This window comes from Coregonus lavaretus, assembly GCF_964263955.1.
Source record: "Coregonus lavaretus genome assembly, chromosome: 20".
NCBI classification, from domain to species: Eukaryota; Metazoa; Chordata; class Actinopteri; order Salmoniformes; family Salmonidae; genus Coregonus; species Coregonus lavaretus.
The window spans coordinates 18274504-18302448 of NC_140007.1; the positions used below are offsets into that span (position 1 = coordinate 18274504).

The window sequence follows — 27945 nt, forward strand, 5'->3', positions numbered from 1 at the left end:
TGGCGTTGGTGGGGGCATTCTTATGACTTTGCCAGCAGTAAGATTTGAGCTCGATTTCCAAAAAAGACAAGTGCTGTAGTTTTCGAATGATATGTCACTTACTACTTTCTGACTGAAATTGACATTCCAGTTGTGCAGGTTTTAAAAGGTTAAAGACTTAAAGCTGGAATCCTTAACGGTGAAACTGCCACATCCATTTGCGATATTACAACAACAAAGAAGTTACTGCAAACAACAAACACTGTTTTTACCCCTCAGACATCATTGCATGAGCGATAGAAGGGCATAATATGTACTGCAATATATTTTACCAATGCACCACAACGCACCTCAGCTCGGCATCAAAAACAATAACAACAGTGATGGGGCGTCCAGTGGCGCTGTTTCCCCCTACTGTGGATTCCCTCTTTAAGACTTACTTTTCTCCAGTGTGTCAGCGAGCTCTGTTTGGTTCATGTTCCTCAGCATATGCAGTGTGATCTTCAGCGCTCCCTCTCTGGCATTGCTCTCCTGCTTTGCAACTTCACTATCCACTACTTCCTTGTCCTCCCCCTGGCTCTCAAAGCACTCTGGGAGATCTGAGCTCAGAGTCCTCTTAAACCTCTTCAACTGACTCTTCATAAAAGTCATGATATCGTCTTCGAGCAACTAACATAGAATGTAAACAGTTATACAGTTATCAGTTAATAATTTTGTAAAAATATTACATTCAAAAGCTTTTCATGAACAGTATATGATACGTTTAGCTCATCTCAAGAATTGATGTATTTGAACAGTGAAGACTATAAAACATAGCTAAACCAGCCCACCCTGAATATGGAGGACAGGTCCGTTTGATGATTCTGGGTAGACTGACTCTCTGTCTCGGTCTCTGACTGTGATCTCTCCAGTCTGTTTCTGTGGACAAACATGAGGTCACAGAACTTTGCATAACCATTTACTCACCTGGAGAGTTCATACAAACAGGCAAACACAGGTTACCACACATATACAACTCAGGAGAGGGTCTTTGGCAGATAATGGATTCTTGACAAATGTGTCATGCACACGCACACAGCAAAGTCATTTATATTGCCAACTGTCCACAAGGAAATGTCCTACATACACACAGCATTGTGTACAGCAGAGTTCTTACCTCTGTTTAGTAGCAGAGATTCCCTCTCTGAATGAAATTGACTGTATCTGGACACTCTTCATGGACACACAACTGGGTACAGGTGAGACTGGTCTCCCCTGTTGGATTGGGCTTCAATACAACTGACCTTCAGTCTCTTATTTATTTATTTGACCATGTGCTGATGTCCTCTTTTACTGAACATAGCACTGCCTCTATACACACACACAAAGTTATTTCCATTACAGTATACATACCATACACACAGCACTGTGTACAGTCAGTTCTCTTATGACAAAGCAGAGTTCTTACCTCGGTTTAGTAGTAGAATTTTCCTCTCCAAATGAGATTGGAGCCATCATAGACTGGTTACTCTTCATTGACACACAGCTGGGTACAGGTGAGACTGGTCTCTCCTGTTGGATTGGGCTTCAACACAACAGAACAGGACTTCAGTCTCATTTAGGGCTCGATTCAATCCGTATCGCGGAAATTCTGCGCTATAGAACGATTGAAATGTAAAGGTAATATTTGATTGAGCAGCGTTTACCGTGAATGCAGTCATTGTGAATGCTGGAACATTGCCTTTAAATTTCAATCGAACTACAGCGTGAAACTTCCGCGATACGAATTGAATCAAGCCCTTATTCTGCCTAATGATTAAATAATATCACTGCTGAGCTCAGACACACACACACACACACACACACACACACACACACACACACACACACACACACACACACACACAGACTCTGCTCCCACCTTTCATCTTTGTGGTCTATGTCCTGCTTAACATAGAGTGACATTTTAAAGGCAGTAGCACCCTCATCTCTCCCCCCAGAGAGACTAATTTTAAAGACTCAGGGGAGTCCCAGATCAGCTGACCTGTGAACACAAATAATGGCATCAGGTTCTCTCTAAAACCCAATATATAATAAAAGGGCTATGAAAGCGTGAGACTCTTTCAGGTAGAACCACACCCTACAACTGTAGCCTACATCCCATCTACTGTGTCACACTCCCAGGATCAAACACATCGCTGGATTAAACACAATAGGATAGAATAGGATAACCATCACTAGATTCAACACTAGTCATGTATTAACATTTACATTTACATTTTAGTCATTTAGCAGACGCTCTTATCCAGAGCGACTTACAGTTAGTGAGTGCATACATTTTTCATACTGGGCCCCCGTGGGAAACGAACCCACAACCCTGACGTTGACATTATTATTATTATTATTATTATTATTAAACACACGTTCTCCATTTTAACATCCATTTCAGAGATCACCATGATTCACTTCCTCTTTGAAAATGTTTTGTCCTTCAGTACTAAGAAGTGAAGTAGCTTTCGAACACTAGTAATCCCTTCCACCATTCTTTATAACACTGTTAATGTCTTAGACTACATCAGGTATTCACTCTCCCTCTCTACTTTGGTACTTACTTTACTTCTTTCCCCTCTCCAGTTTAGGGTGAATTCAGTAGCTCTGGCATCTCAAAATGGATTATGTAGAGACTACTTTCACTTTCAGCTTCCATGTCTAAATATGGAACAGGGCGTGGAGCGAACAACCAATATCTTATATCCAAGCATTCTTTTAATGCATTATATGCTTATGAGGTTTGAGCAATTTTGCAAAAAAATTGGCTCTTTCTCTGGATGCTTGTAGTTGACAGACTAATTCCCACTAGTGACTATAGGATGTATTATTCACTGTGTCTTTCTGAGGTGGATCACATCCTTACGGACCTGGTTGCTTTGCTGCAATAATCTCTGCACATGGACAATAATTGGGTCTGCACCTTTAACCCTGGACATGGCGCTAATCAGGTACTCTTTTTCTGAACTCTATCGCTTCCCATCCTATCATTGCAAAGCCCCCCTTCCTCTGGTCTTACTGTAACCAGGCTTGCAATGATCAATTAATTAAAGCTCAAACTGGAATTATAGCTACAGTGAACATGAAGCTCCCAGAGCTTAAAAGGTCCAATGCAGCCATTTTTATCTCAATATCAAATGATTTCACGAGTAATAATGAAGTACCTTACTGTGATTGTTTAAAATTAAAAATGGTCAAAAATAAACAAAAACAGTTTCTTAACAAAGACCAATTCATCAAGTAAGAATTTTGCTAGGAATGCCTGGGAGTGGTCTGAGTGGGGAGGGGAAAACGGAAAGCTAGCTCTTGGTAGAGAGGTTTGGAACTCTTTCTTATTGGTCTATTAACGGATTTACTGCCTGGCAGGCCAAAACTCCATTGCACCAAAACAGGCTGAAATTTTTGGCGGTCTTTTCAAACAGCTCTTACACTAAAAGGGCATTATCATATATGTTTTTATTCCAAACCTCAGTGTGGAAATATATATAAAACACAGGAAAATCTAGTTTTTGACAGCAATGGGCCTTTAAGGTGGTGCAGCCAGGAGGTGGATACCTTCTGGAACTCCACCTATCATATGTTGGAGGGATTCCTTACAATCAAGGTCCCCATCTCTGCAGCCATGTTATCAGTGGAGGCTTCCCTGCCTGCGCTTTAATATCTGACTAGGATACCATAGGGCAGGGGTCAGCAACAGGTGGCCAAAACTGACCCGCATGTGATTTTTGACTAAAATCACCAGGAACTCCAGGAAATATGTACAAGTATTCCCACAAATAAAAAGAGAGACATACTGTAAATCAGGGTTCCCCAATAGGTGCCCAGTGATTTTATTTGGATTATTGTGCTCAATTTGCAGTGTACAAATATTTATATCTACGGTGCCTTCAGAAAGTATTCATACCCCTTGACTTATTCCACATTTTGTTGTTACTTAAATTGCAATTTTTTTCTCACCCATCTACACACAATACCCCATAAAGACAACGTAAAAACATGTTTTTAGACATTTTAGCAAATTGAATACATAAGTATTCACACCCCTGAGTCAATACATGTTAGAATCACCTTATGCAGCGATTACAGCCATGAGTCTTTCTGGGTAAGTCTCTAAGAGCTTTGCACACCTGGATTGTACAATATTTGCCCATTATTATTTTCAAAATTATTTAAGGTCTTTCAAATTGGTTGTTGATGATTGTTAGACAGCCATTTCCAAGTATTGCCATAGATTTTCAAGCAGATTGAAGTCAAAACTGTAACTCGGCCACTCAGGAACATTCACCGTCTTCTTGGTAAGGATCTGCAGTGTATATTTGGCCTTGTGTTTTAGATTATCGTCCTACTGAAAGGTGAATTCATCTCCCAGTGTGCGGTGGAAAGCAGACTGAACCAGTTTTTCCTATAGGATTTTGCCTGTGCTTAGCTCCATTCCGTTTCTTTTTTATCCTGAAAAACTCCCCAGTCCTTAACGATTACATACATACCCATAACAAGATGCAGCCACCGCTATAATTGAAAATATGAAGAGCGGTATTAAGTAACGGGTTGTATTGGATTTGCCCCAAACATAACACTTTGTATTCAGAACAAAAAGTAAATTGCTTTGCCACATTTTTTGCAGTATTACTTTAGTGCCTTGTTGCAAACAGGATGAATGTTTTGGAATATTTTTTATTTTGTACAGGCTTCCTTCTTTTCACTCTCAATTAGGTTAGTATTGTGGAGTAACTACAATGTTCTATCACAGCCATTAAAGTCACCGTTGGCCTCATGGTGAAATCCCTGAGCGGTTTCCTTCCTCTCCGGCAACCGAGTTAGGAAGGGTGCTGATATCTTTGTAGTGACTGGGTGTATTGATACACCATCCAAAGTGTAATTAATAACTTTACCATCCTCAAAAGGGATATTCAATGTCTGCTTTTATTTTATTTTACACATCTACCAATATGTGCCGTTCTTTGCGAGGCATTGGAAAACCTCCTTGATCTTTGTGGTTGAATCTGTGTTTGAAATGCAATGTTCGACTGAGGGACCTTACAGATAACTGTATGTGTGGGGTACAGAGATTAGGTAGTCATTCTTAAATCATGCAACTTTTGTGACTTGTTAAGCATATTTTTACTCGTGAACTTATTTAGGCTTGCCATAACAAAGGGGTGTGAAGGCACTGTATGTTCCAGCACCCCGACCATCCACTCAAGGAATAATCGGCCCATGACTGAATGTAATCGGGGACCCCTGCTGTGTGTGAATATGGCTCAATGTAATCATTGTCATTTTCAAATACAAATCTCTTTTTGGGCTTACTTGTGGTCAATTTGAAGTGTACAAATAATTATGCTCCCAAACCCTGACCATCCGCTCTGACAAAAAGAGATCCGCTCTGACACTTTCTAGCACAATAAAATGTTAAGACGTCCAAGGGGGATGAATACTTATAGGCACTTTGCAGGAATGTTGGCCAATTCAGCTATTCATTCATTCAACAACAACAAAAAGGCTAACATTTCACTATTGACTTGTACGGAGTCACTCGCGGTGTGTACCACTGTTTGAGGTCAGGTGCTATGGGCCAGGACAGATTGTAATCAATATGATGTGTAAATAGCCACTACTAAAGCATGGAAAACTTTCGCAACTGCTAACCAAAAACCATCCTTATCATGTACAAAATTGCATGGCCAAATCAAATCAACTGGATATACAGCACTTGGTTTGAAGGTACTTAGGGGTGATCTGGCTACAATTTTAGGTTTTTGGATGTCAACCACTGATCTATGCTCATGCAACATGACAACGATGCACCTGTCAATTGAAACAGATCTGAAATGAAATTGCAGGATAATTATAATGGAGCAGGAGAGCTTATAAATCATCTAAAATCTTAAGACTTTCAAGCACCAAACTGAGAAGCTATTCCAGTACTTTCTTAGAGCCAAATTCAAGTACAAGCACCTTGTCCGTATCCTGTAGTACCAAGAACATCAGCACAGAATCAACGCTACATTAACTGAACATTCCCCATTTATTTTGAACACTTAACAAAAAAAAAACATTTCAGAAATCTATGCAACAGTGCAAATCATACACAAAGAACCTTTCAGGTTGATACATGATTTAAATTAAAAAATATACATTAGTTATTTTACAAGCACTTTTCACAGTTATTTAACATTTTCCACATATCCGACACTCTCAAATCAGTCTGGTATGAAATAGGAAAAACGACACAAATCCCAGGTTACAACAATCTTTCTAGGATTAAAACAAACAATGAATACTGTTTTACAAACATTTATCCTATTTATAAAACAAAACATACCCTGTTTTGGTTACCCTTGTTTCTCTGATTCATTTTGTGAGCAAATAGTGAAACTTCAATATGTTAACTATACACAGTATACATGGTATCTATTTATGTTTAGAAGGCATTTTGCTTATTCTTCCAAGTATTTAATCAAGCTGTTGCCACATGTATAATATCAATCAAGACACAGGTTCATTCTATGAATTACACAAGTTGCCAGTAAGTAATATATCTTAACAAATAGAAAATCCACTGTTAATGTTTTGTATTAACCTAAAACACAAAAAACTGCTTCTACACCCCAATATGTCAGGTGAATGGATTGAATGAAATAACCACACTTCTCAGAAAACATTCCAGTAATTAAACCATCCCCGAAACCCTCTTCATTCAAGAGCAAGATAGATTATGTTTGTAAACATGAACAGAAGATACTGTAAACTACATCTGTAAGAAGGAATTAAATTATAGTACACTGCCCATTCGATGACTAATGCCTCTAGAAATGATGCATTCGGATAACTAAAGTTTGATATTGCTCCTATAGCCTATAGGTGTTTTTGTGTCTATGAATTTGAGAGGGGTTACAATTCACCAGCCCCAGTCCTCAGCTGTATACCAAGACAAGTGGTGGGCTGCAGTTTTGCTGTAAAACAAATCCCAGAATGTAGCTTTAATATGGGCCAATTCAATATTTTCCATTAACTTACGTACCTCGCACATTTTTTTATGACCTCAACAGCAGCGAGTTATCGATGGGGCAGTGAAGGTTCCCATTATATGTAAAGAAGGTTCCCATTATAACATACTTTTACTCATCTCTGAAACTATGTGAAAGCAAGCAAAACATATTAAGTATAACTGAAAAGCACTTTTTATTTGCCTTTGTTGTTTTGATATTGATAGGAATGACGAAAAAACTAATTGTTGTGCTTTTTAAATTTGGGATGAAATTATGTGTAATAAAATAATAAAAACGCTTTTTTTTCTCCTTCCAAATCTCAAGTGCTTAGATCTTCAATTGCCCCCAATGACCAACTGAAAAGTAAAATGTCATCAACAAAAAAAATTAAGTCTTAAATTGTCATGGCACAGCCAGAACATTTCAGTCATTAGAATAGTGGATAATAGGAGACAATTTATCATTTCTGCAGAGAAATTGAAATGAATGTACGCTCCATTTACTTTAGGTTCCCAGTGCAGGTTTCTACAAGGCTTGTCTCCCATAATCCATTAAATTAGACTCATTACATTACATTACAATAATGGATTCCCTTTAAAGATGGAAGTGCCTTAATTATTGAAGAATAGAACTTAAAGTAGAAATGGCTTTATTACTCCATCGTTTACAAACAAATACCTAACAATGAATTGCTTCAAAATATTAAAGGATTTGGCTTTGCGCAGCAAAAAAACTAAAAATCTGTGATATATTTCCCCAAATCCACAATTAGAATTAGGTTTCTGCAGGTTTGCATGGGCTTGAAAAATGTGCCTAAATGTACCTAATTGTATCAAAAAATTAGCAAAAACGACTTCATTGTGGCTGTTTAGCTTAACTGGTCATAAAAAACTCTCCATTGTTCACAGAGTCTGCTGGCTGAACAGCAAGTGCCTAAACAAGTGGCAGGGCTGCCATTTGGTTTTTCAAATCTGTCAAAAAATAACAAAATGGACACCCTGCCTCTTAAATTTAGTATACAGCAGAGGGATGGGGCTAGGGAAATGTAACCCTCTCACATTCATACACAGTGATCTAAATGCAAGGACTGACAGTCCATGACAACCACATCAGTTTTCTTTTTGTTGTTGTTTACAATTACATTGTTTACAAACAATGGAGTAAAACAAGCTTATATTTTGGGTTCTGATTGGGTAAAGCAGTTGTACGCTCATGCAGGTATGTAGCAGTTATATTCTTAAAAAATCAAGGGCTGTATATCATTAATTTATGGATGCACCAATCCCAGACTCTAGCTTTAAGGGCCTTCAGCATGTTGAATTCTTACAGAATTCACCTTTAAAGCTGAGATACGCATTAGGTGAAACAGCACCACAGGGGTTTTGCAATGTCAATTGTTTTCTTAGCTCAAGATTAGTTATGACTGTCTTTGAATTTGCATACAAGCTATATGGAAAGCCCTGTGAACTAAACAATGCATGGAATGGGAGTATGAAGCCTTGCCTAAATAGTTCACATAATTCAATTCAAGTTATATTGTCACAATATCAATAGCGAAGATCCGTGTTTGACTTTGAATGAAAGATTTCGGAACATAACTTTTTAGTCTAGGTTTTTATAGGGCTGGGCGATAACGGCAAAAAAAAATCTAAATTTTTTCAAACGTATAAGTTCCAATCACGATATATCTCAATTTGTTTTTATATTTTCTCTAAATAAGCTTTGTTGTACAATTAAAGGTCAAATACACTGCATTTAAAACAGGCACCAATAATCTAACGAATGCAGGGCTTGTGATTTTATACCTAGGCTAAATATAATCCTTCCACAACCATAGTCCCCTCTTAATGGAATTATTTGATCAAAATAGTTTAACCTGCTTTTCTGCAATAATCACTGATCTGGCTTTCAAGTCTATAAAAATTGCCTTTTTGTAAAACATGTAACCAGAACCATGCATAATGCACATTCACTAATAATGACTAAGTTCTTGTGGCAGGCATTATAGAAAATTAACACAGGTCTCATAAACAATCTCTCAAGCACAAGTCCACAACGAACAGTAGACGGGGATATCTTTTTGACATTTTAAAACGTATTTCCTGCAATTGTACACAGTTTGACATTACTTATTATGCCTCTCGAGGGGTATTTTGAGGGGTATTTTGGAAGGCCCACCAACAATAAAGATATATTATTATAACTTTTTTTTTTTTTGGGGGGGGGGGGGGGGGGACAGCTAACTTCCTGCATTAACACATTTTGTCATGAGTCAGAGAAAGTGTTGCAGTTTTAAAGCTAATTTCCAGCTCCTCTACACATTTTGCCATGAGGCTGAGAGAATATGTTGCAGATTTAAAGTAACTGTCCAGTGAAAATCTCATTTTAAAAGTTTATATTCTGTTAACTCATACCCAAATAATGTTGTTGACTCATCCTATACTTGTATGTGGCCAAAGCAATAATTGTCTCTCAAACAGACCATTTAAAAGAATGCTTGCCATTTCCTCATAGAGGATGATGTCATCCTCCTGAGGAGGATGAGCTGGCCAATCAGTCAGCAGTCTACTCGCATGAATCATTTTAATGACTGGTATATGCCCACACCATTCTGTTGTTGGGGTACACCCACACCATTCCAACACCGAAAAGCTGCTTTTGAACATAATTTTAAAAAATTGGAAGGTCAAATATTTCACTCGTATTGTAAATAAATATAGATCATATTTCATAGAAATCTGGAAACACTGGACAGTTACTTTAAAAGGTAGACTGGGCAAAAACGCTAAAATAAAGGCTTTAAACTGTATAACTGATCAATGCACCATTATACCAGGTCATTTAATGCTTTAAAGAAATATATGGATGAATAAGATATTTGGCTATAGAAGTGCCATTCCTTACCGATCTCTACAGCTTCTGTCCAAAAACAAATCCTGTGAAATGACGTCAACACATACTGGAGGAGTTACTGGCTAGCTACAAGTGGTTATCTTAGCTACCGAACTTGCTACGTTGGTCACGGCGCGCATGACCAGAATGACACGTCGATTAACCACCAAAGGCACACCCAATTTCTGTTTGAAAATTGAGGAGTTGGACCGTTTTTCGCACCCAAAGTCGACCATTAAAGCGAATTTCCTGCAATTCTACACATTTTGCCATTGTTTATGACGTGTTCATATGCTATCTGGGGCGCCCCGACCTCCAGGGGGTCCCCAACCAAAAAATTATCAGCATGCAATTTGAGGAGTTAAGACATAAAAAGGGTATCATTAAAAAGGTTAATCTCCTCTATTACAGTAAAATAATGTTTCAATGTGTTTCGGTTTCCATGACAGATTCTGTTGGACCAAACCTAAAATGCAAATGGTAGTTGAAACCACTGTCAGAGAGGAAGAAGTGATCTCTCATCTTTGTTGTTGTGAGTGGCAGGGGGCTGGGCTTGGAGAGTGTAAATGCAAAGGTAAACATGAGAAAAAGCGGACAAACGCTCAGAAAAAAAACAAAAAACGGATTCCTGCGATACAGGCATTTGGAATATCGCGCTAAAACATACATTCCCATTTATCAAATGATATCGCCCAGCTCTAGGTTTTTATACTCACATTGCATGCATTGTTTACTTCACAGGGCTTTCCGTGAAGCTTGTATAAACATTCTAAGACAGCCACATAACTCCTCGAGGTATGACATTTATTACGATTAGGTTAAACATTTGGAAAACTATATAGCCCTTTAAGACATCCAGAGTTTCACTTGTTGATGATCATTCAAACCTAAAAAGTGTGGTGTAAAATTTGACAGACTGAGTGAGAATGGGGCAATCTAGTACTACAATAAACTGGTAGCATGCATGCATGCATTTAGGTTCCAAATAAAAAGGCCACATAACAGTACACCTACAGATAATTGAAACAAAATTGAATAACTGCATGCCCCTACGATTGCCACTTGCAGTACATGAACCCCACTAGTTATTCATAGGGATGGGCTTTTTAAATTAAGTAATTTTTTCAGATAATCATCAGATTACGTATTCTGTGATGCATGTGGCCATCACAGGTACATTTTCTCACAAAGTGCACAGGAGTCTTTTCCAAACATTCTATGAAAAGGACAAGAAATGCACAACAAAACTGTACTCTGAAAGCCTCCATACATTGTCCATTGCACCTACCCACTGCTGCATTCTCCATCTCTTCTTGCATTCGTTTTTATTTCATTAAGCCTCCACAAATGTATCATGATCCTCAAGTTTCCACTGTCTGAAGCAGTCCATTGGATGAATCTCAAATTGAAGGATCCTGAGAATATACAAATTAAATGTGAGAAAAGGTGCAACTTTAATTAATCCCCCCTTAATTACAAGTGTGCACTCGTCAGTCAAATAGGGGGTGCCTTTATTTGTCTTGTTTCACACATGTACAAGTATGTAACCTGTACAAGTGTGAGGTGTGAAATGGAAATGTATTTATGCATATCCCTCTCCCCCTGAGGTCACGGCCAGGGATCAGCCATTATCTGTGTTTTCCATAAACGCCAGCCATCGGCTAAATATACAATAACAGACTCATTGTAAGCCGGCTACTTTTTCCACTTCATTAATTAACTAGTTTTCTTTTTATTTAAAAGTTTCAATTCGCTAGCCAGACACGTCAGAATAGCTTTCTCCCGCTAGAATGAACGATATGCATCTTCTAGTGATCTATTGATAGGACAGGGAAAGACTGCTGGTTTGTCAATCTGCTTTCTGTCCCGCCTCTCGGTACCTGTGTTATTTTTGTGCGCTGTAGTTTACTTCAGTCGAAATGTATTTTCACGGAGGGAGAGCATGATGCTTCTTCATTGCCTCCTGTGAACGAATTTATACGTCTCGTGTAATGTAAGTGGTAACTATGAGTGGAAATCCACCTAATTACTGTTTTGTGCCACATTCATTTATAATTTTATTGCGCTTGTTTCATAGTCCTACACAACCACGGAGTCAGGGCACATAGGCTATATGCTACTGTGCGCTTTGATTGACGACGGAACAGAAAGTATTGACTAGTTCAGTGCCAGGTTCCGAACTCCGGTCCTCGACCACCACCAAAAGTACACTATTTTGTTGTAGCCCGGGACAAAACACCACTGGACTAGTTTATAAAAGGTGTCAAACTGATTTAATAAAGTCAATCTCCTATATCCCTTTGCTATTTATAAATCATACAACGTAGTTATTTGTCCACGATATTGCATCGGGACAAGTAAACCAAAGATATTGTCTGTATTTTCCTAGGATTCGAAGTCCATGTCGAAACTTGTCTGACCGCTAGTGACTCTCTTAGTGTAGCCTAGTGATGGGTTGTTCGCGAACGGATCTTTTTTAACAAATCGAATCGCATCGGTGAGAGAGCAGTTTATTTGGCTCACTAATTTGCGCACTGGTAGGCTACTACTCCTTTTTGGCGATTATCTGCAGATAAATTATGAAAACATTCGATGAAGATGTTGAATCCGCACTGCAGGAACAATAGGTAGTGGCGAGAGACTCATTCTGGTCCTAAATATGAAAAAGAAAACACATCGAAGGTTATATGATATTATGAAATATATTGATATAGGCCTACTGATTTGATTAAAGTGTCGACAATGGAGTAGTCAACATGTTTAACACATGGTTTATTCTTAAATCATACCTGTAGGTCTATTCATTGGCGCCTGACCTTGTATAAATGTGGGGGTGCACAATCTGGTGGGGGTCTGGCGTCCTCCTCCATTTTTGAGTTTTTAAAAACATTTTCCTACAATTCTATATTGTTTCTCAACAGGGAACCCATGTTTACATGACAGAACCCAACCTTTTTTCTTAGGCTTTTGCCACAATAAATTACATTGAAAGAGTACATTAGACTAGTTTTTCTGACTAGATTACTAATCTACCGCGTTCCCTCAAAGTCCCACCCACAGTGATTGATTGACAGGCCAAACTGTTCAAGGGATAGTTCACCCAAATTACAAAATGAAACATTGGTTTCCTTAACCTACGTGTTCACAGCAGCAGAGACAACAAAATTGTCTATCAAAGTTAACGTTAATAACATGTTAACACATGACATGTTTATTGCGTGAATTTCTTTGACGCTTTTAATCGTTCTCCATTTCTGCACCGCATGTAACCTTTTAAGCGCACGTGTTTCCGCATGGTCCCTTTTAAGACCAGATCACAACACGGAACATAGCTACAGTCTGTGCTTGTGCCTTTACAGCTACAGTCTGTGTGTCCGTGTAAAAGTTATGACCAATAATACCGGAGCTATGTTTTTTCTTTCTGCCATGGATTCGTGCACATATCGTGGGCCTTTTTTAAACTACTTTCGAACCTCAATTTTTTGGTTTGATAATAAACGACATTGTTTAGCTTACTAGTCATGTTACCTAGCTAGCTATCTAGTTACCAACCTGAATTTGACAACTGACTAGACTATGCACAAATGTGGATGGCACAGGAATAACTGAACAGGAATAGGCTACTCAAAGAGAGGCTTCAAAAGGTGGCCCACGCACCCGCTACTCGTTGAGAAGAGTAAGAACGATACGTGCTTTTACGTCAGAGTCTCCAAAAGTCTCCAATAACACCAGAAAAAGTCGCTAGATTTGTCGCTAGTCGCTTTTTTGACAATGTGTCGCTAGAGGGGTCTGAATACTGAGGTCCCGCCTGTCTGGACAAAGTTTGGTAAATCCTCCTGAGTAAATAAAAGTTAATAAAATAATAAATATATTTTCTTAACCTTTCTTTAGGGCCAAATCTGAGCAATTAAAACAATTACGATTAATCGAGATTAACTAATGCCATTAACTTGATTAATTATTTTAATCGAGTGACGCCCTAAATAAACAACATCATTTGAAGATCAAACATCATTGTGGCAATTCATTTCTTGCAGAAAACTGTAAATATGACTTTAATCTCAAGAGAAGACAGGTGTTAATGTTAAAAAAAGTTGATCTTACTTAGAAAATAGTCCTGATCATATAGGCCTAGACAATATCCAAAACTACTAACACACTAAATTCATACATTTTCAGTCATTTTAATTGTAAAGTCATGTCTTTCTACTCAATACCACAACTAATTTTACCAATCTGGGAGGCAAAGTCGTTAAAAGTTTTTGATAATTTAGCTGTGTATTTCGGATGGAATCAAGGCATTAGAATGTACCAGAGGCCACCAAATTAGAGCTTGTTCTGCCCCCAAAAATGAATGCCCACTGGACCTTTCCTGGCTACCCAGACTCCTTGCTCCGGCCAAACTTTAATCTGAGTACATCCCGGACCCGTCACCAAATGCGAACACATTCGGGGCCGTCTGATTGGTCCAGAAACCAATGGGTTGGGACAGAACACACGTGGGTAAAGTGGAAGTTAAAAAATGTGTCATTGGCTTTCATACTCTGACTGGTTTTGTACAACACCCCTCGTGCCCACAAACAACTTAAATTATGTTAGTCTCAGACTAAAGTATGTAGCAAACAAAGAATTTAGTGTGATCGTCATGCTACGCCGGACCCCCCCAGCCCGGAATTCCCAGGCTGGCAACTTTTCCTATTTGCCTGGCTAATCCATGTACTTGTGGAAAACACTGCATTAAGGGTTAAGTGCCTTGCTCAAGGGCAGATCGACAGATTTCACCTAGTCGGCTCAGGGATTTGAACTAGCAACCTTCCGGTTACTGACCCAATGCTCTAACCGCTAGGCTACCTGCCGCACTCGTTCACTCTCCCTCATGTATTCAAAAGCATTGGATTGGTGCAAGCATGGCTGGAGATGAGTCTCCACCATATTCTTCACACCAGTACGTTCTTTTTAAATCCATGAGGGGGAATGTACGAGTGCACACTTCGGGAGAAGGGTAGAGAATTGTCATGTTAGCCATGCATTCATGCATAGAATACCTGCAGCTCCCTTGGTGGCTCCTGACTGGTCAGCTGTTCTTTCTTTGCCGAAGCTGTGATGACAATCTGCTGTAGACTGCGGGTCACTGGTCCACTCACCCTTCCACGACACTGACTGGAGGGGTGCTCATCCTGTGGTTGTTGTTGGTGGGATTTCACCATTGTAATGTTAGAAGGGATTTCTTTTACACCATGCTGCATCCTACTGCCTTGATGTTGTGGGGAGTTGAAAGGGCGAACAAGAGACAGTGCAGTCAGTTTGGGTGCCTCTTGCTGTGGTTGGACACTTGCGTTTGCAATGATGGCTTTACTTTTTTTGTTTGACAGGACTTTATGAGCTGGTAATATGGCTGTCCTCTTTGTTGGACTAGAACTATGGGCTCTGTTTTTATGTTCATGGTCAGATCCTTGCCGTTTCTCTTCCAAATGAAGAACTCCTCTTCGAAGGTGGCCGTTATTTTCCTTGGTGTAAGAGATACCACCATCTTTTCTTTTCTTGGCCTCTTTGGAAGCAGGTTTCCTGGGGCAGACGGCCATGTGCTTGGTTCGGCTGCGGCGGTATGTGAATTCTCTAATGCAATGTGGACAGACATAGATCTCTTGCTCCTCATCCACTAGAGAAGAGGCTTTCTTTGTCAAAGAGGTAGACTTACTCCTCTGTGAAATGGCCCTCTGTACCAGCTGTTTTTTCCTTCTGTTGAGCGCATTAAGCTTCAACTTGGCAGGTGGCTCCTGATTGAGTTTGGGCCGATTTGTTTGACTTGCCATGTGTAGCGCATTTTGGCCATTTGTTGAATTAGTAGAGGACAGTACTCCATTTTGGGCTTTTGCAAAGTGACGAAGAGGGATGGGGTTCTTATTGGGAGTGTAGCGTCTTTTGTCACTGGCATTTGCACAGGTAAGAATGTGTTTGTGCAGCTCTGGCATGTTATCAAAGCTTTCACCACATTTAGTGCATCGGATAGCTGTGCTGAAGGTTTGTGGGATGTTGTGGGTGGTGAAGTTGGTAGCTGAGGCTACAGAGCCAACAGGTGTCCGGTTGTGATAGGGAAACGGAGGCGGCTTAAAACTGGGATAGTGTTGGTTGATGCCAAGGCAAACATCCAGGCCTTTTGATTTGCCTCCCTCAGAAGCCATTACCTTTATTGTGGTAAAGAGTTCCTCAGTAGCATCATCTAATTCTCCCTCATCTTTTATGACAGGTTTATTGGACTCCGCCATGGCACAGTAGGACGAAGCCTCTGTGCTAACTTTTGTTGCATTGTTGTAGTTCTGGGGTCGTAGCTTGCCATTTTCTTCCTCTGTGTATTTGCATTCCTGACCAGGGTGCAACTCCTTCTGATGATGTTTCAGGTTGCAAAGATAAGCAAATTCCTTTGTACATGCACTGCAAACATAGCTCTTGCCGACGCCATGGAGGGTTGACCTGTGCTCAAGCAATGCCGTGGGCTTCCCAAAGAGCAGCACACAGAACTCACATTTGTATGGCCATTCATCCGAATGCTCACTTACATGATGACCCAGTTCCTTCATTGAATGAAAAAGCTTATCACATACATTGCACATGAAGTCCTTAGTGAAAGTCTCTTGTAGCTTGGAGAGTGTCTCATTTGAGGATTCTTCCACTTGACTTGTGCCATCAACAGAGGGAGGTGCCGTTCTAGAGGGGCAGATAGATATGTCCTCTGATACTTCCTTTTTGTTAGATTCCTCTTTAATAATGGCAGGAACAGGGGAGGAAATTGATTCTTGACGAGTTGGACATTCAGATATGACTGCAGACGAGGTTGAAAGGGTAACAGATTGCTCTAAAGAAGATACTAAAATAGTAGGGTCAACGGTTTCATGAGGCAAGGACAGAAGCTGCTGCTGATTTATGACAATTTGCGCAGGTGCTGTAGGTTCAACATTATTTTCTTGGAAAGCAATTGTGGTAGGGACAAGGTTCTCTGGGGTTTCAAGAGCGACTGTGCATTCAATTAAAACAGTATTACTATTAATGTTAAAGGAGTTGATGAGGGAATCATTTAGAGTTAAAGCTGGAGAGCATGTTGGCACTTCAAATCCAATGTTGGATTCAAGTGTGGTAGTGTTTAGAGCTATTTGATTTATAGTGTGATCTGTGAGAAACACATGCCCTTGTAGATTGAGCGTTGGGTCAAGGGGTTTAGAGATGGCAAGTTGGCTTGCAGAATTAGAGGTAGGCCAATCTGACAAAGCAGCTCGCCACTCACACTCAGCTGAATTCAATGAATTTTCAGTGCAGATTATTAAAGGTTTAGGAGATATCTTAGGGGCCAATACTTGAAGGATAGGTTGATTTGTGGAACTGCTAGAGGAAGATGTTGGTGGTGCTAAAACAGTAATTAGCGACGGAGCAGTTGGTAGGACTGGATGTGGAGATGGGGAAGCAAGTGCTATGGTGCATGGTGAGATCGACTGCATGGTGACTGAAGCTAGAGAGGAAGGGGATGGACTAAGTGCTGCAGAGGGCAAAGTTAATCCGAACACAACTCCTTCAGTAGCAGGTGACATATCCGAATCAGTAACTATGGCAATGTCTGTAACTAACGGTGCATCATGATTTTCTAATATACTTAACTCTTGCTCTGCAGCAACCTCTAGGTTTGCATACTCATTCATCAGCACCTTCTCCAACATGCTGGTGTTTGGCTTCCTCTTTTTATTTAGGGGCTGTGGAACAAAAATTCCCTTTGCTTCTGAATCATCTGCACTCTTTCTGTGCACACTCAAGTCCAACACAGCTTCCCCCAGGGCTTCATCTTCACTTTTCTTGACAGCATTTGAGAGGTCCAAAGGTTGCTGGTTGCAGGAACTACCACCACTCATTGGGGACCATCCCTCTGGCAAGACACGAGTTGTCATTGCATCGTCTACTGGTGGACTGGTGGAGATCTCACTCTCATAATTGCTAGATAAACTGCATGCAGGTGAACTGCACTGGCTCGCTGACGTTGGGGCATTGAGAGCAATAGAAACGGCCACAACTGTTGTTGTGCTTTCAACATTCGACGTAGGGCTTTGCTGTGGTGAGTTTGGTGGAGACCCTGTCCTTCTTTTAAACCTCCCCAATCCTGCTGGGAGGACAGTCATGGAAAGTGGTGAACACAGCTTCTGGCCTTCTGTGATCAGGGCAAAGGTGGGTTTGAGGCCATTTTGCGTCTGTAAGAGCTGTTTCAGCTTAGGTGACAGATAAACTGTTCTCTCTCTCTGAAGGATAGTAGACTCGGTGTTCTGAGGAATGAGACTTTCTATCAAAGATGACACAAGTGATGATGAAGAAGAGGAGGACACAACAGCTTCTGACTCTAGTTCAGTTTTGATTTGGGGTAGAAGAGGTGGTGTGGCAGTTCTCCTTTTTGTCAAGGGTTGACCAGGTATCCCTTTTCCTGTGCGAGTAGCAGCCTCTACTTTAAGAGCCTGACTGATCTGGGCAGGATCAATAATCACAGCATTCAGTCCAACTAAAGTAGAAGACCCAGAGTTCACTTCAACTACCTCACAGCTGCTGACAGTGCTTGTTGACACAATCTTCCCATCTATATAAAAACTGAGGTTCTCAGAGATGTTACCAGAGATATCCAGCATATATTGCTCCTCTTGGTCACTTTTGATCTCAAGAACTGCTACTGGGATTGTGTTGGAGGTATCCTGTTGAGATTTAATAGGGGGTAGCTTTGGATGTTTTGCTTCCTGCAACAGTGGGGCTTCCTTACCTTTGAGCCGGAGGTGGCGCTCGTGGATCCTGCGCTGATGTCGTCGCATGTTTGTATGCGTGCTAAAAACCTTTTTGCAATACTTGCAAGTGTGACCACCCTGTAATTCTCCATGTTCATCTGACGTAGATGCCTGTTCTCCTTCTGCCAAAACAGAGGCACCGGAGCTACTGGGAGAAGAACCACATTCTGGACCGTCGCTCTGTAAGGCCAAACTAAGAGGCTTCACAGGCTTTATTAAAGATCCAGGCCTTGCCTTTGCATTTTCATGTCTCCTCTCATGCCGTCGCCGGCCAATCTTTGAGCCAAAGGACTTGCTGCAGTACTTACACTTAAATATGTGTGTGTGGTGGTTGGCTAAGGTGTGGATGTGTATGTGGCGTTCTAAGCCTTGCTTGCTGGTAAAATGTCTCTCACAGAATTGGCAGGGAAATGAGTCCTGGAGCTCTACATCAGGGTCATCGTCAGGATCCTCTGGGAGCTCAGGGGTTGTTGAATGGGAGACCGATCCTAAATCCAGCTTCAGGTCACAGCCTTTGGCCTCAGGTTTTTGGCAACTTGTGTTTGAATCTGCCAGCTCATCCGTTTCCATGGACATTAAATAAAGACTGCAGTGAGTTTCCTCTGGCTCCTTGTCCCCCATCTCCTCCCCCTCCTCTACATTGTCATCATCTCCCAACTCTGAGATGTATAAAGTGGGAGAGTCTTCCATGGCCTTGGGAAGCTGCGTACTCTTCTCTGTGGAGTCCAATGACACAGCAACCTTGTACAGGGATCGGCAGGTGGGAACCTCTCAGCTCAGACCTATGATTGAACAGATATACAAATTAAGATCCTGTCATTTAATATTCATTTAGCCCCATATTCACAGCGCAAATCACACTAGTCAGGGCTCAACATTCCTACTTGCCTGCTGGCCCGACAACGTCTTCCGAACCCCCAGTTAATCAAACTTTCCAATGGCCTGCTCGGGGCAGTCCATTTTAAAACTCCAAAGCAGAAAAAAATATTTTCTATTTGTATTTAAAAAGGGGCAATCTGGGATTGGAACATACATTTTTGGACTTAGTTCAACTATAGCTTCAAAACTAGGGCTGGGAATTGCCAAGGATCTCACGATATGATCATGATACTTAGGTGCCGATAAGATATGTATTGGGTAAATCCATTTGAATTCAATCACTTTTTGATAGCACACCTTTTTATTTGAACGAAACCTTTCATACATATTTGGCCATTGTAGAAGTGCTCAGAAAGTGACTATTTGGACCTGAATGCCAAAACAGTCAAGAGATAAAGGTGCTCAAAGTTGACCTATTTTACATACCCCAGACATCCATGTCTTCTTCATCACGGGAAAAGATAAACGGTTGAGATTGTTATCATTTAAAAGCTTACAAACAGGGTTGTCAAACTACTTCATAATTTCTTGAAAAAATTGTTTTTGAAATAAAATGTATGTCATTTGTTTTTATCTTAAAGGGGAATGGAAACACTTCAGGAATTAAAGCTGAGCAAAGAGATGTATTCAATCCACTAATACTAAACATGTGCTTGTAATATAGAAACATCTCTTTTTTGTATTTTGAGCTTGAAATTTTTTTATTAGAGTTATGGGGAGCGCCATCTTGAATTGCCATAGTACCGACTGACGCCCATGGATAGTTGGTAGGAGTGAACAAATTGTGAGTTTTGGCGTGGAGACAAAGTGAATGCTGCCACTGGGAGGCGAAATGTCCTTCCTTAGGAAGGTGGGGGGTCAATTTCATGAATATTCATTAGTCTCGACATAGAACCCGTCGGGTGATTGGTTGAGCCTTCTTGAGTGTGTGACGTCACTCTGAGCCCTTACCAAAACACAAAACATGGCGGACAATTTCTCTCACCTCCGATCAGAAACCAGTAGTAACCACCAACATAAACAGCTATGTTACAATTAACTTGTGCAGTGATTTTTTGTTGACATTTAGAAAGTTTGCATTGAAATTGAAAATTTCCAGCTAGGGTGCGTTTCCATTTACCCATCTTGTGTCGATCAAAACAGCTGGATGTAATGACGTCACACCTAAAAAAAAATACATTAAATTAAACCTAGTGTTGAATAAAAATGTGTTGTGGTTGAAATGTTTCCATTACCCATTTAGGCAAATTACACACTAATAAATTGCCGACAGCCTGTATGCCCTTCCACCTATCGGTTTCATGTCTCAGATTGCCTGTGAAAGCCATCATGGATAGAATGCAATAATGGACTAATATTTGCCATATTCTAATAATTCTGCTGTGCCAACCTATTGCCACGGTCCATGTCATAGAGAAACTTGCACTCCTGTAGGCCTGAAATAATTGGATGGTGAAACTTGCCAGTCAACCAGAAAAGCAAGGCGAAGCAATTCAGCCATTCTTGAAAGTCAGGACAATCCTTGTCCTGCAGTAGGCATTTAGAAGTAAATGCTGAGTGGAGCATTATAGTTATGCGGTGACATCACGTGCCCGGCGTACCTTCAAAATGATTTGGCAATCATAACTGATTCAAAATCATATTTTGTCGCAATAAAGAAAGTTTGACAACAGAAAAATCCACCACGTCGAATGGATAACAATGTTGTCCATCTTCAGACAATTTATCCTATATCTGCCGTTTCCATTACACATTACTCATAGCTAGTTTATCCAATGACCATCGCATTTAGAAGGATAGTTACTGACTGAAATGTAGCCGGCTGGCTAGCTAGCATGCTGGCTCACACTGGCCATGCAGTAGCCAACTAGCTACCTAGCTAATCGTGGACACCAAAAGACACAGCGATCTAGACTTTGGAGCTCAAGGGCACACAGGCTATATTATCCAACTTGGGTTAACTTGCTCATATCAAGCAACACATAAAGACCGTTTGTGGAAAGGTAAAAATAACAATTAGTGGGCTCGTTTTTGAATGATCGGACAGTGAAACTAAAATAGATTGGTAGCTAGCTGGTGAGGCTTTCATTTATTTCACAAATTAATTTGGTGATCAAGCTGAGTTTTCCAAGTCGTTCGGTCGGTGCAAGAGTTGCGTTCAAGACAACTGGGAACTCGTGGTCAAATCATGACGTCAGTGATCTTCAGGTCGGAAAGTCGGAGTTCTAAAAAGATGCCAGAGTTACTGACTTGGAATTCCTAGTGGGATGACCGTTCAAAACTATTTTTCCTAGTTGTCTTGAACGCGGCATAACAATATAGACGGCTCTGTAGAGCAGTGGTTCCTTGGTGTGACGTTTTGATAACCGTGTAAATCTTTCTAGGACAAGGTGACTTATCAATATATTCGCCTGTATTTACCCCCCAAAAATGAAATGCTAATTAGCTGCTAATGTGGCTATCATAAAGAACTACATATGCCATGATCTGGATGAGACTGCTGAATTGAGGCAAAGGTAAGAATCTCTGGATTAACTATCTAATGTTAGCTAAATTTAGTAATGAATAAATTGGTTACATTCGGTGAACTGTCTTGTGCAAGTTTTAAATTGAAATTGTCAGCTAGAGATGACGTGCAGGAGCTTGCAGGGATTTGTTGTCTTGCACTTCTACTTTGATGCTAATTTGCATTTTCGAATCGGAGAGTAAATAGAGCCGTAAATATTGATAAGTCACCTTCTCCGAAAGAGATTTACATGGTTATCAAACCGTCATGCCAGGGTAAGCCTACACGAAACACAGCCCTTATTTTAAGTGTTTATACATTTCCCTATGGGAAAAATGAATGGTGGAAAAAACGATTGGAACCATTTCCCTGTTTGACCGCTAGGTTTTATGACACCTCCACTGTCGGGCTCTATTGTCACTGGTCGTTTCCCCTTTCTTGCATGCTTTTAATTCTGACTCTTCGTGTATTAGGCTATAGAAGAAAGAAATTGAAGTTGTAAAAGCCAATTACTGTTATTATATGCCTTATAATATTTTGTAATTCCAGTTAAATTTGGATGACAATATCCCTGATATGAATGTTGTATATAATGTTATGGTTATGATAGCATAATGTAGCTTGCACTTTGTTTTCAGTTTTGAATGAGACAATGCATTCCCCCCTAACCTTATTCTTTCAATAAAGTTGTTTTTATTAATATTATTTGTGTATGTATTTCCTTATCAAATGTCAGACTAAATGCCATTTCCAATATGTTTTGGTGCATATATGTGTTTAATATACTATCCAGATAAGAGTAGCTATTTGGCTAACTGTTTACTTAACTATTTAGCAAAGTAAACAGTTAACCAAATAGCTACCCTGACTATCTGCATTGACCCTTTTTGCACTAAATGTTTTGACTCATCACATATGCTGCTGCTACTGTTTACCATCTGTCACTTTATTGTCGCAATAAAGAAAGTTTGTAATAATGGCTGGAATGGAGTCAATGGAATGGTATCAAACGTGGTTTCCATGTGGTTGATACCTTTCCATTGACTCCATTCCAGCCATTATTACGAGCCATCCTCCCCAAGGCAGCCTCCACTGCTACATATCTACCTCAATTACCTTGTACCCCTGCACATCGACCTGGCACTGGAACCCCTTGTATATAGCCAAATGATCGTTACTCATTGTGTATCTATTATTACGTGTTTTATTTTTCAATTTTCTTTCTTTCTCCATTGTTGTGAATGGCCCATAAGTAAGCATTTCACTGTTAGTCCACACCTGTTGTTTACGAAGCATGTGACAAATAACATGTTATTTTATTGGTGAGCCTATATATTATTTGCAGTTACGCCTCATGGATGCAGACTGAAATACAGGTTAAATGCTTAGTATGTCACATGGTCTTGAAAACCACCTACTTACTACCTTATTACATTTGTATTCTCAGATAAGGGAGTGATCTAAACTACGTTTTGTGTTACAAACCTGAGGATAGATATGATAAAACAACACATTTCAATTGGATTTAGGCTGAAGTAGTCCACCGCATGCTTACCATCTTCAGAATCGATGCAGGGTTCACTGCATCATTTTTGACTTTGCTTGTTTTGACCAGGCTTCTGTCTGTAAGAAGAGACAAACAGATATATTAATAAAGAAAATAGTCAGAGACTAGCAGCAAAACATCATTGTACATGACCTGACAATCTCCTGTACTGTAGTAGAAACAGACGTGTTTCATTGCAATCTCACCTTTATCTTTTGAGCCCCTATACAAGAAATGGCAATGCAATGACAGCTGAGAAAAACAACCAGAACGACAGTAGGAAACATTCTGTCAGTGTCAAACATCGAGGTCAGCAACACATGCAAACAGGACCAGTGGAGAAGCTTTTGTCAAGGTCATTTGGACTGATTAGTAGGCTATTGTAACAATTTTACCAAATGTGATGTACAGTAAATTTGCCAATAGATTGGATAATGAATCCCTAACTGTTTGACAGTACTAGTCACATTTGATTAGGAATGTATGCAAGTTACCATGACTCTTAAATGTTTTTGTAGTAGAAAGGCCTTTGTTAGCTAGTTCAATTGAAATCTAGCTATTAGCTAATGCACTAGAGGCAAGACCAAAAGATGAGGCTAGATATCGAGGCTATTGCACAGACTAGAGTCACTAGACAGTCAAAGACATAAAGAGCTAGCTCGAAAGGGCTAGCCATTATTGTAAACAATGAGGCTCATGCTTCACGATAGGGCCTAGTCATCAGACCTTACAACATGTTATCTGAATGTTAATATTGACTTATTTAAGAGACTAGTGATCACTTGAGTTACTGTTGCTAAATTAAAGATTGAGGCCCGGTCGACACATACAGTATCCGTGTCATAACGGAGCCTGTGCTGCCTGTACCTCATCCAAACAACACTTCCAGCCTTAATTGTATGGATAGATAACTGTATAGCTAGATACCAAATCAAGTTTTATATCACAATGTTCTATCCACATATTCTAGTTGGATCGCCTGCTGCATCACTTTAACGTTAACTATCTATCTTCAAAACAAACCAGGTTTAGATATTGACATACTAACTAGCTAGTTATTTCAACACGGTTATCCTACGTAAGATATCATCAGCTGCACATTAGTCGCATCAACGTCACGGTTAGCTAGCACTTGCAAGCTGGCTAACGAGAACAGCTCGAGTTGTAGCTATCAACTCAAAAGATCACTTGGCTGCAAGCTAATTGCGGACCCATTCCACTCACCAGCTAGCTAGCAATACAGCTAATAAAATAGCTAAAACACACCGATAATAATTATACAGCCAATCTACCAGCTGTCATTGACTGTTAACACAACAAATGTGTGGCTAGCTAACGAATGATTTAGCTAAAGTTAGCTAACTGAGCAATGTTAAGAGGGTTCACATCGATGACATTACAGGCATTTGATTGCAGTAGCTGCTATGCTGTTGATATTCTTAGGGTATTTAAAATTGTTCAACATACTTTCCTTTAGATTAATCTTGAAAAAAGCTTTGGGTGTTCTTCTGTTGTAGACTTGCATCTGTTATTGTCTTCCTTATTGTGCCATAACGGAATTATTTCCTAAGTGTTGATTGGCTGCAATGTGGAGTTCAGAAATGTAAGACCAATCGACAACAGGTTTGTTGGGCAATGAGAAAAAAAGTCAGGGCTATATTCAAGATGTGCTGATGTTCCAACGTTTTGCAGCATTGCCAAGGCCTGGTCAACACACAGTACACATTACAACAGTGCACTAAAGAAATCGAGCTCTGTATATTAAAATGCAGACGATTGAATGTCAAAAATCCTGTTTAAAATTAATCGTATCCACATGTGGATTGCAATTTCATTCCAATTTGTAATAAATGTCCACTATAAAATAAAAATGAGCTAAAAAAATAATACAAAAAATTGGCCAGTGTTTACCCTATTATTTCATAGGTGGGACTGCCCTTCTGCCCAAATACAGTTTATAATAGAGTTTGGGTGCTGTTGGTTGGTTTGACAAAATTGACAAGTTTCTCATCAGCTCATCGACGACACAGTAAAACTGACTGCACATTCAAATAGACCCTAGATAAAATTATGCATCTGGCTCGTCACCCCTAAACAAAAATTCCAACAGAGCCTGCCTGAAGGTTGCAGCTGACCTAGCAGGACTAGTATTTTTTAGACTCATCAAATCTCTCTTATTTCAGCGGTAATCAAATCCGTGCCTTTGAGGTCTGCAGTGCTGCAGATTTGATTTTCTCCCTGGTAATTTTAATCAAGTCCTTGTAATGTCATTGACTAATCAAAACCCACTCACCTGGTGTCCCAGGTCTAAATTGGTCCAGGTCCCAGATTAGAGGGGAAGGATGAAAACCAGCAGTTCTGCAGACAATGATTATACATGTCTAAGCTTCATTCTCCACTAGAGTGCACTATGTCCTATCTTTCAATTACAGATAGTAGAAAATAGTAGTAAATGTTATGATAAGTAAAAGTGGTTAACATTTGGAGGCTCTTTGAATCCGTTGTATCCTAGATAGATCTACACTTACATTGACCTTGCTTTCTTCACAAACATTTATAGGCTACAATCAAACACTGGATAACTTATGAGTATTTATTTCCATGTTTTATTTTGTACACATGAAATATTATTAGCAGTACTGTATGTTCCTTTGGTGGATTCATTTTCGTACTTTACAGACAAAAAAAAGAAAGGAACAAACACAGCAGACCAATTTAACACACAGTGGCTATTTGAGGAATGTCTTTATTGCATCCAACACTTACCAGACCTCTGTTTTCTCAACAATTGTCAATTGAGTCACAAGCTGCCTTGCATTAATCCAGCACCTACACTGATAGAGCAGCTGTTCTCATGGCATATCTCCCACCTTCATATTCATGTCAACATACAGTGCATTCTTTGAGAGGGCTATATGAATACACTCTAAAAAATTAGGGGTTCAACAAAGGTTCTTCTAAGATCCTCAAAGTTCTTCGAAGAACCTTAGGGTTCTTGGCACTGAAAATTGCCCTCAAAAGGTTCTTCCAAGAACCCCATAGGAGGTGGGGTTCATCGAGGAACCTCCTTAGTTGGTGGGGGTTCTTGCAGGAACCTAACTGCCCAACTGAAACATTTGGATTTGAATTTGAAAGGACTGCAGGTGCAGGCACTTACCTGAAAAATGTAAAGATCTCCTCAATTTAAGGTAAGGTTTGTCCCTTGTATGATCTAAATTGATATTGTTATATGATGATACCATCAATCTTTTCATATTTGTGCAAATCTTTCTAAAACAGAAAATGGACACAATTCAATGGATATCAATCAATGAAGAGGTAAGAATATGTAGGCTACAAGAATATGTTGAAGGCTAGCTGTATTGGGTGCAGATGACTGAACTGTTCACTTTTGTGTCTGTGTCTGCAGGTATACAGACGAGGAGGCATACAAAGATATGTCTATTGGTATGTTATGCAGATCACATGTACCATCCTCCTCCCTTGCCTCTTCAATGAAAAGCCCATAGGCCTCTACATTATGGACAAGGTATGTCTATGAAAACCATCATCAAAACAGTTTATTTCATTCACATTCACCACAAAAACCAAGGTATGAATACTATCGTGTGCATGTTTTGTTAATGATCTATATAATTACTATTTTTTGGATTCACAGATGTCACCCTCCCCACACCTCTGAATATAACAGGAAACCTGTTTGATCATCATGCAGTGCAAAATCATTCTGGCTATGGATACGGAGAACATCAACACGTTAACATCAACACGCCAGAGGATATACCCATTGGACTTGGGGCTCTGCTTTGAGTTGACCTCATATTTGGATTTTTTACTTCTGCTTTGCCACTAAAATCATAATAAACACTGAGAACTAAAATATTGTGTTATTGTTATGCGTATTATTATTAATAATACGGTCGGTTGGTTATCCACAGGGGGTTGTTCCGATATCAAAACTCTGGAGGCCAAACTAGAGATTGTGATGGTAGTATGAGGCCGCGACTGGAGCTGCTGCTGCTCTCACACACTTGACTGTAAACTGGGCTCAAGAGCCTGTCCTCCCCACCTTTGCAATATAAGCAATAGTTGCATGTGCCGGTTGACTAAAGGGGATTCCATGGAGAAGAAAGATAGCCTATAAACTATGGCAGAATTGTAAACTCAGTAGGTATGGTGTCAGTCTCACAGTATTGGAGCTTTTTGTGTGTGATGTGTGGTAGAATTTGACTCAATAGTTCTGCGTTTGCTTGAGGTTCACGTCTCGCCGTTATATTTGTGGTACATCAATCAAGGAACTTATATTTTGGTAAACTATGC

General features: G+C 39.9%; 2 protein-coding genes across 2 annotated transcripts; both read right to left on the reverse strand.

The window, feature by feature from the left end:
- Positions 1-352: 352 nt before the first annotated feature.
- On the reverse strand, positions 353-1509 carry LOC311147528 (uncharacterized protein). The gene is made up of 4 exons (XM_084184280.1): positions 1427-1509; positions 1136-1246; positions 810-897; positions 353-648 (listed from the first exon to the last, which is right to left on the reverse strand). Exons 1-4 carry the CDS (start codon positions 1492-1494, stop codon positions 409-411), a joined length of 507 nt encoding a protein of 168 aa, XP_084040406.1. The 5' UTR covers positions 1495-1509; the 3' UTR covers positions 353-408.
- A 4506-nt stretch (positions 1510-6015) lies between these two features.
- prdm2a (PR domain containing 2, with ZNF domain a) lies at positions 6016-25170 on the reverse strand. The gene is made up of 4 exons (XM_084185203.1): positions 25093-25170; positions 23635-23702; positions 14936-19476; positions 6016-11305 (listed from the first exon to the last, which is right to left on the reverse strand). The coding sequence occupies exons 3-4, from the start codon at positions 19382-19384 to the stop codon at positions 11291-11293; spliced, it is 4464 nt and encodes a 1487-aa protein (XP_084041329.1). The 5' UTR covers positions 19385-19476; positions 23635-23702; positions 25093-25170; the 3' UTR covers positions 6016-11290.
- Between the last annotated feature and the right edge of the window lie 2775 nt (positions 25171-27945).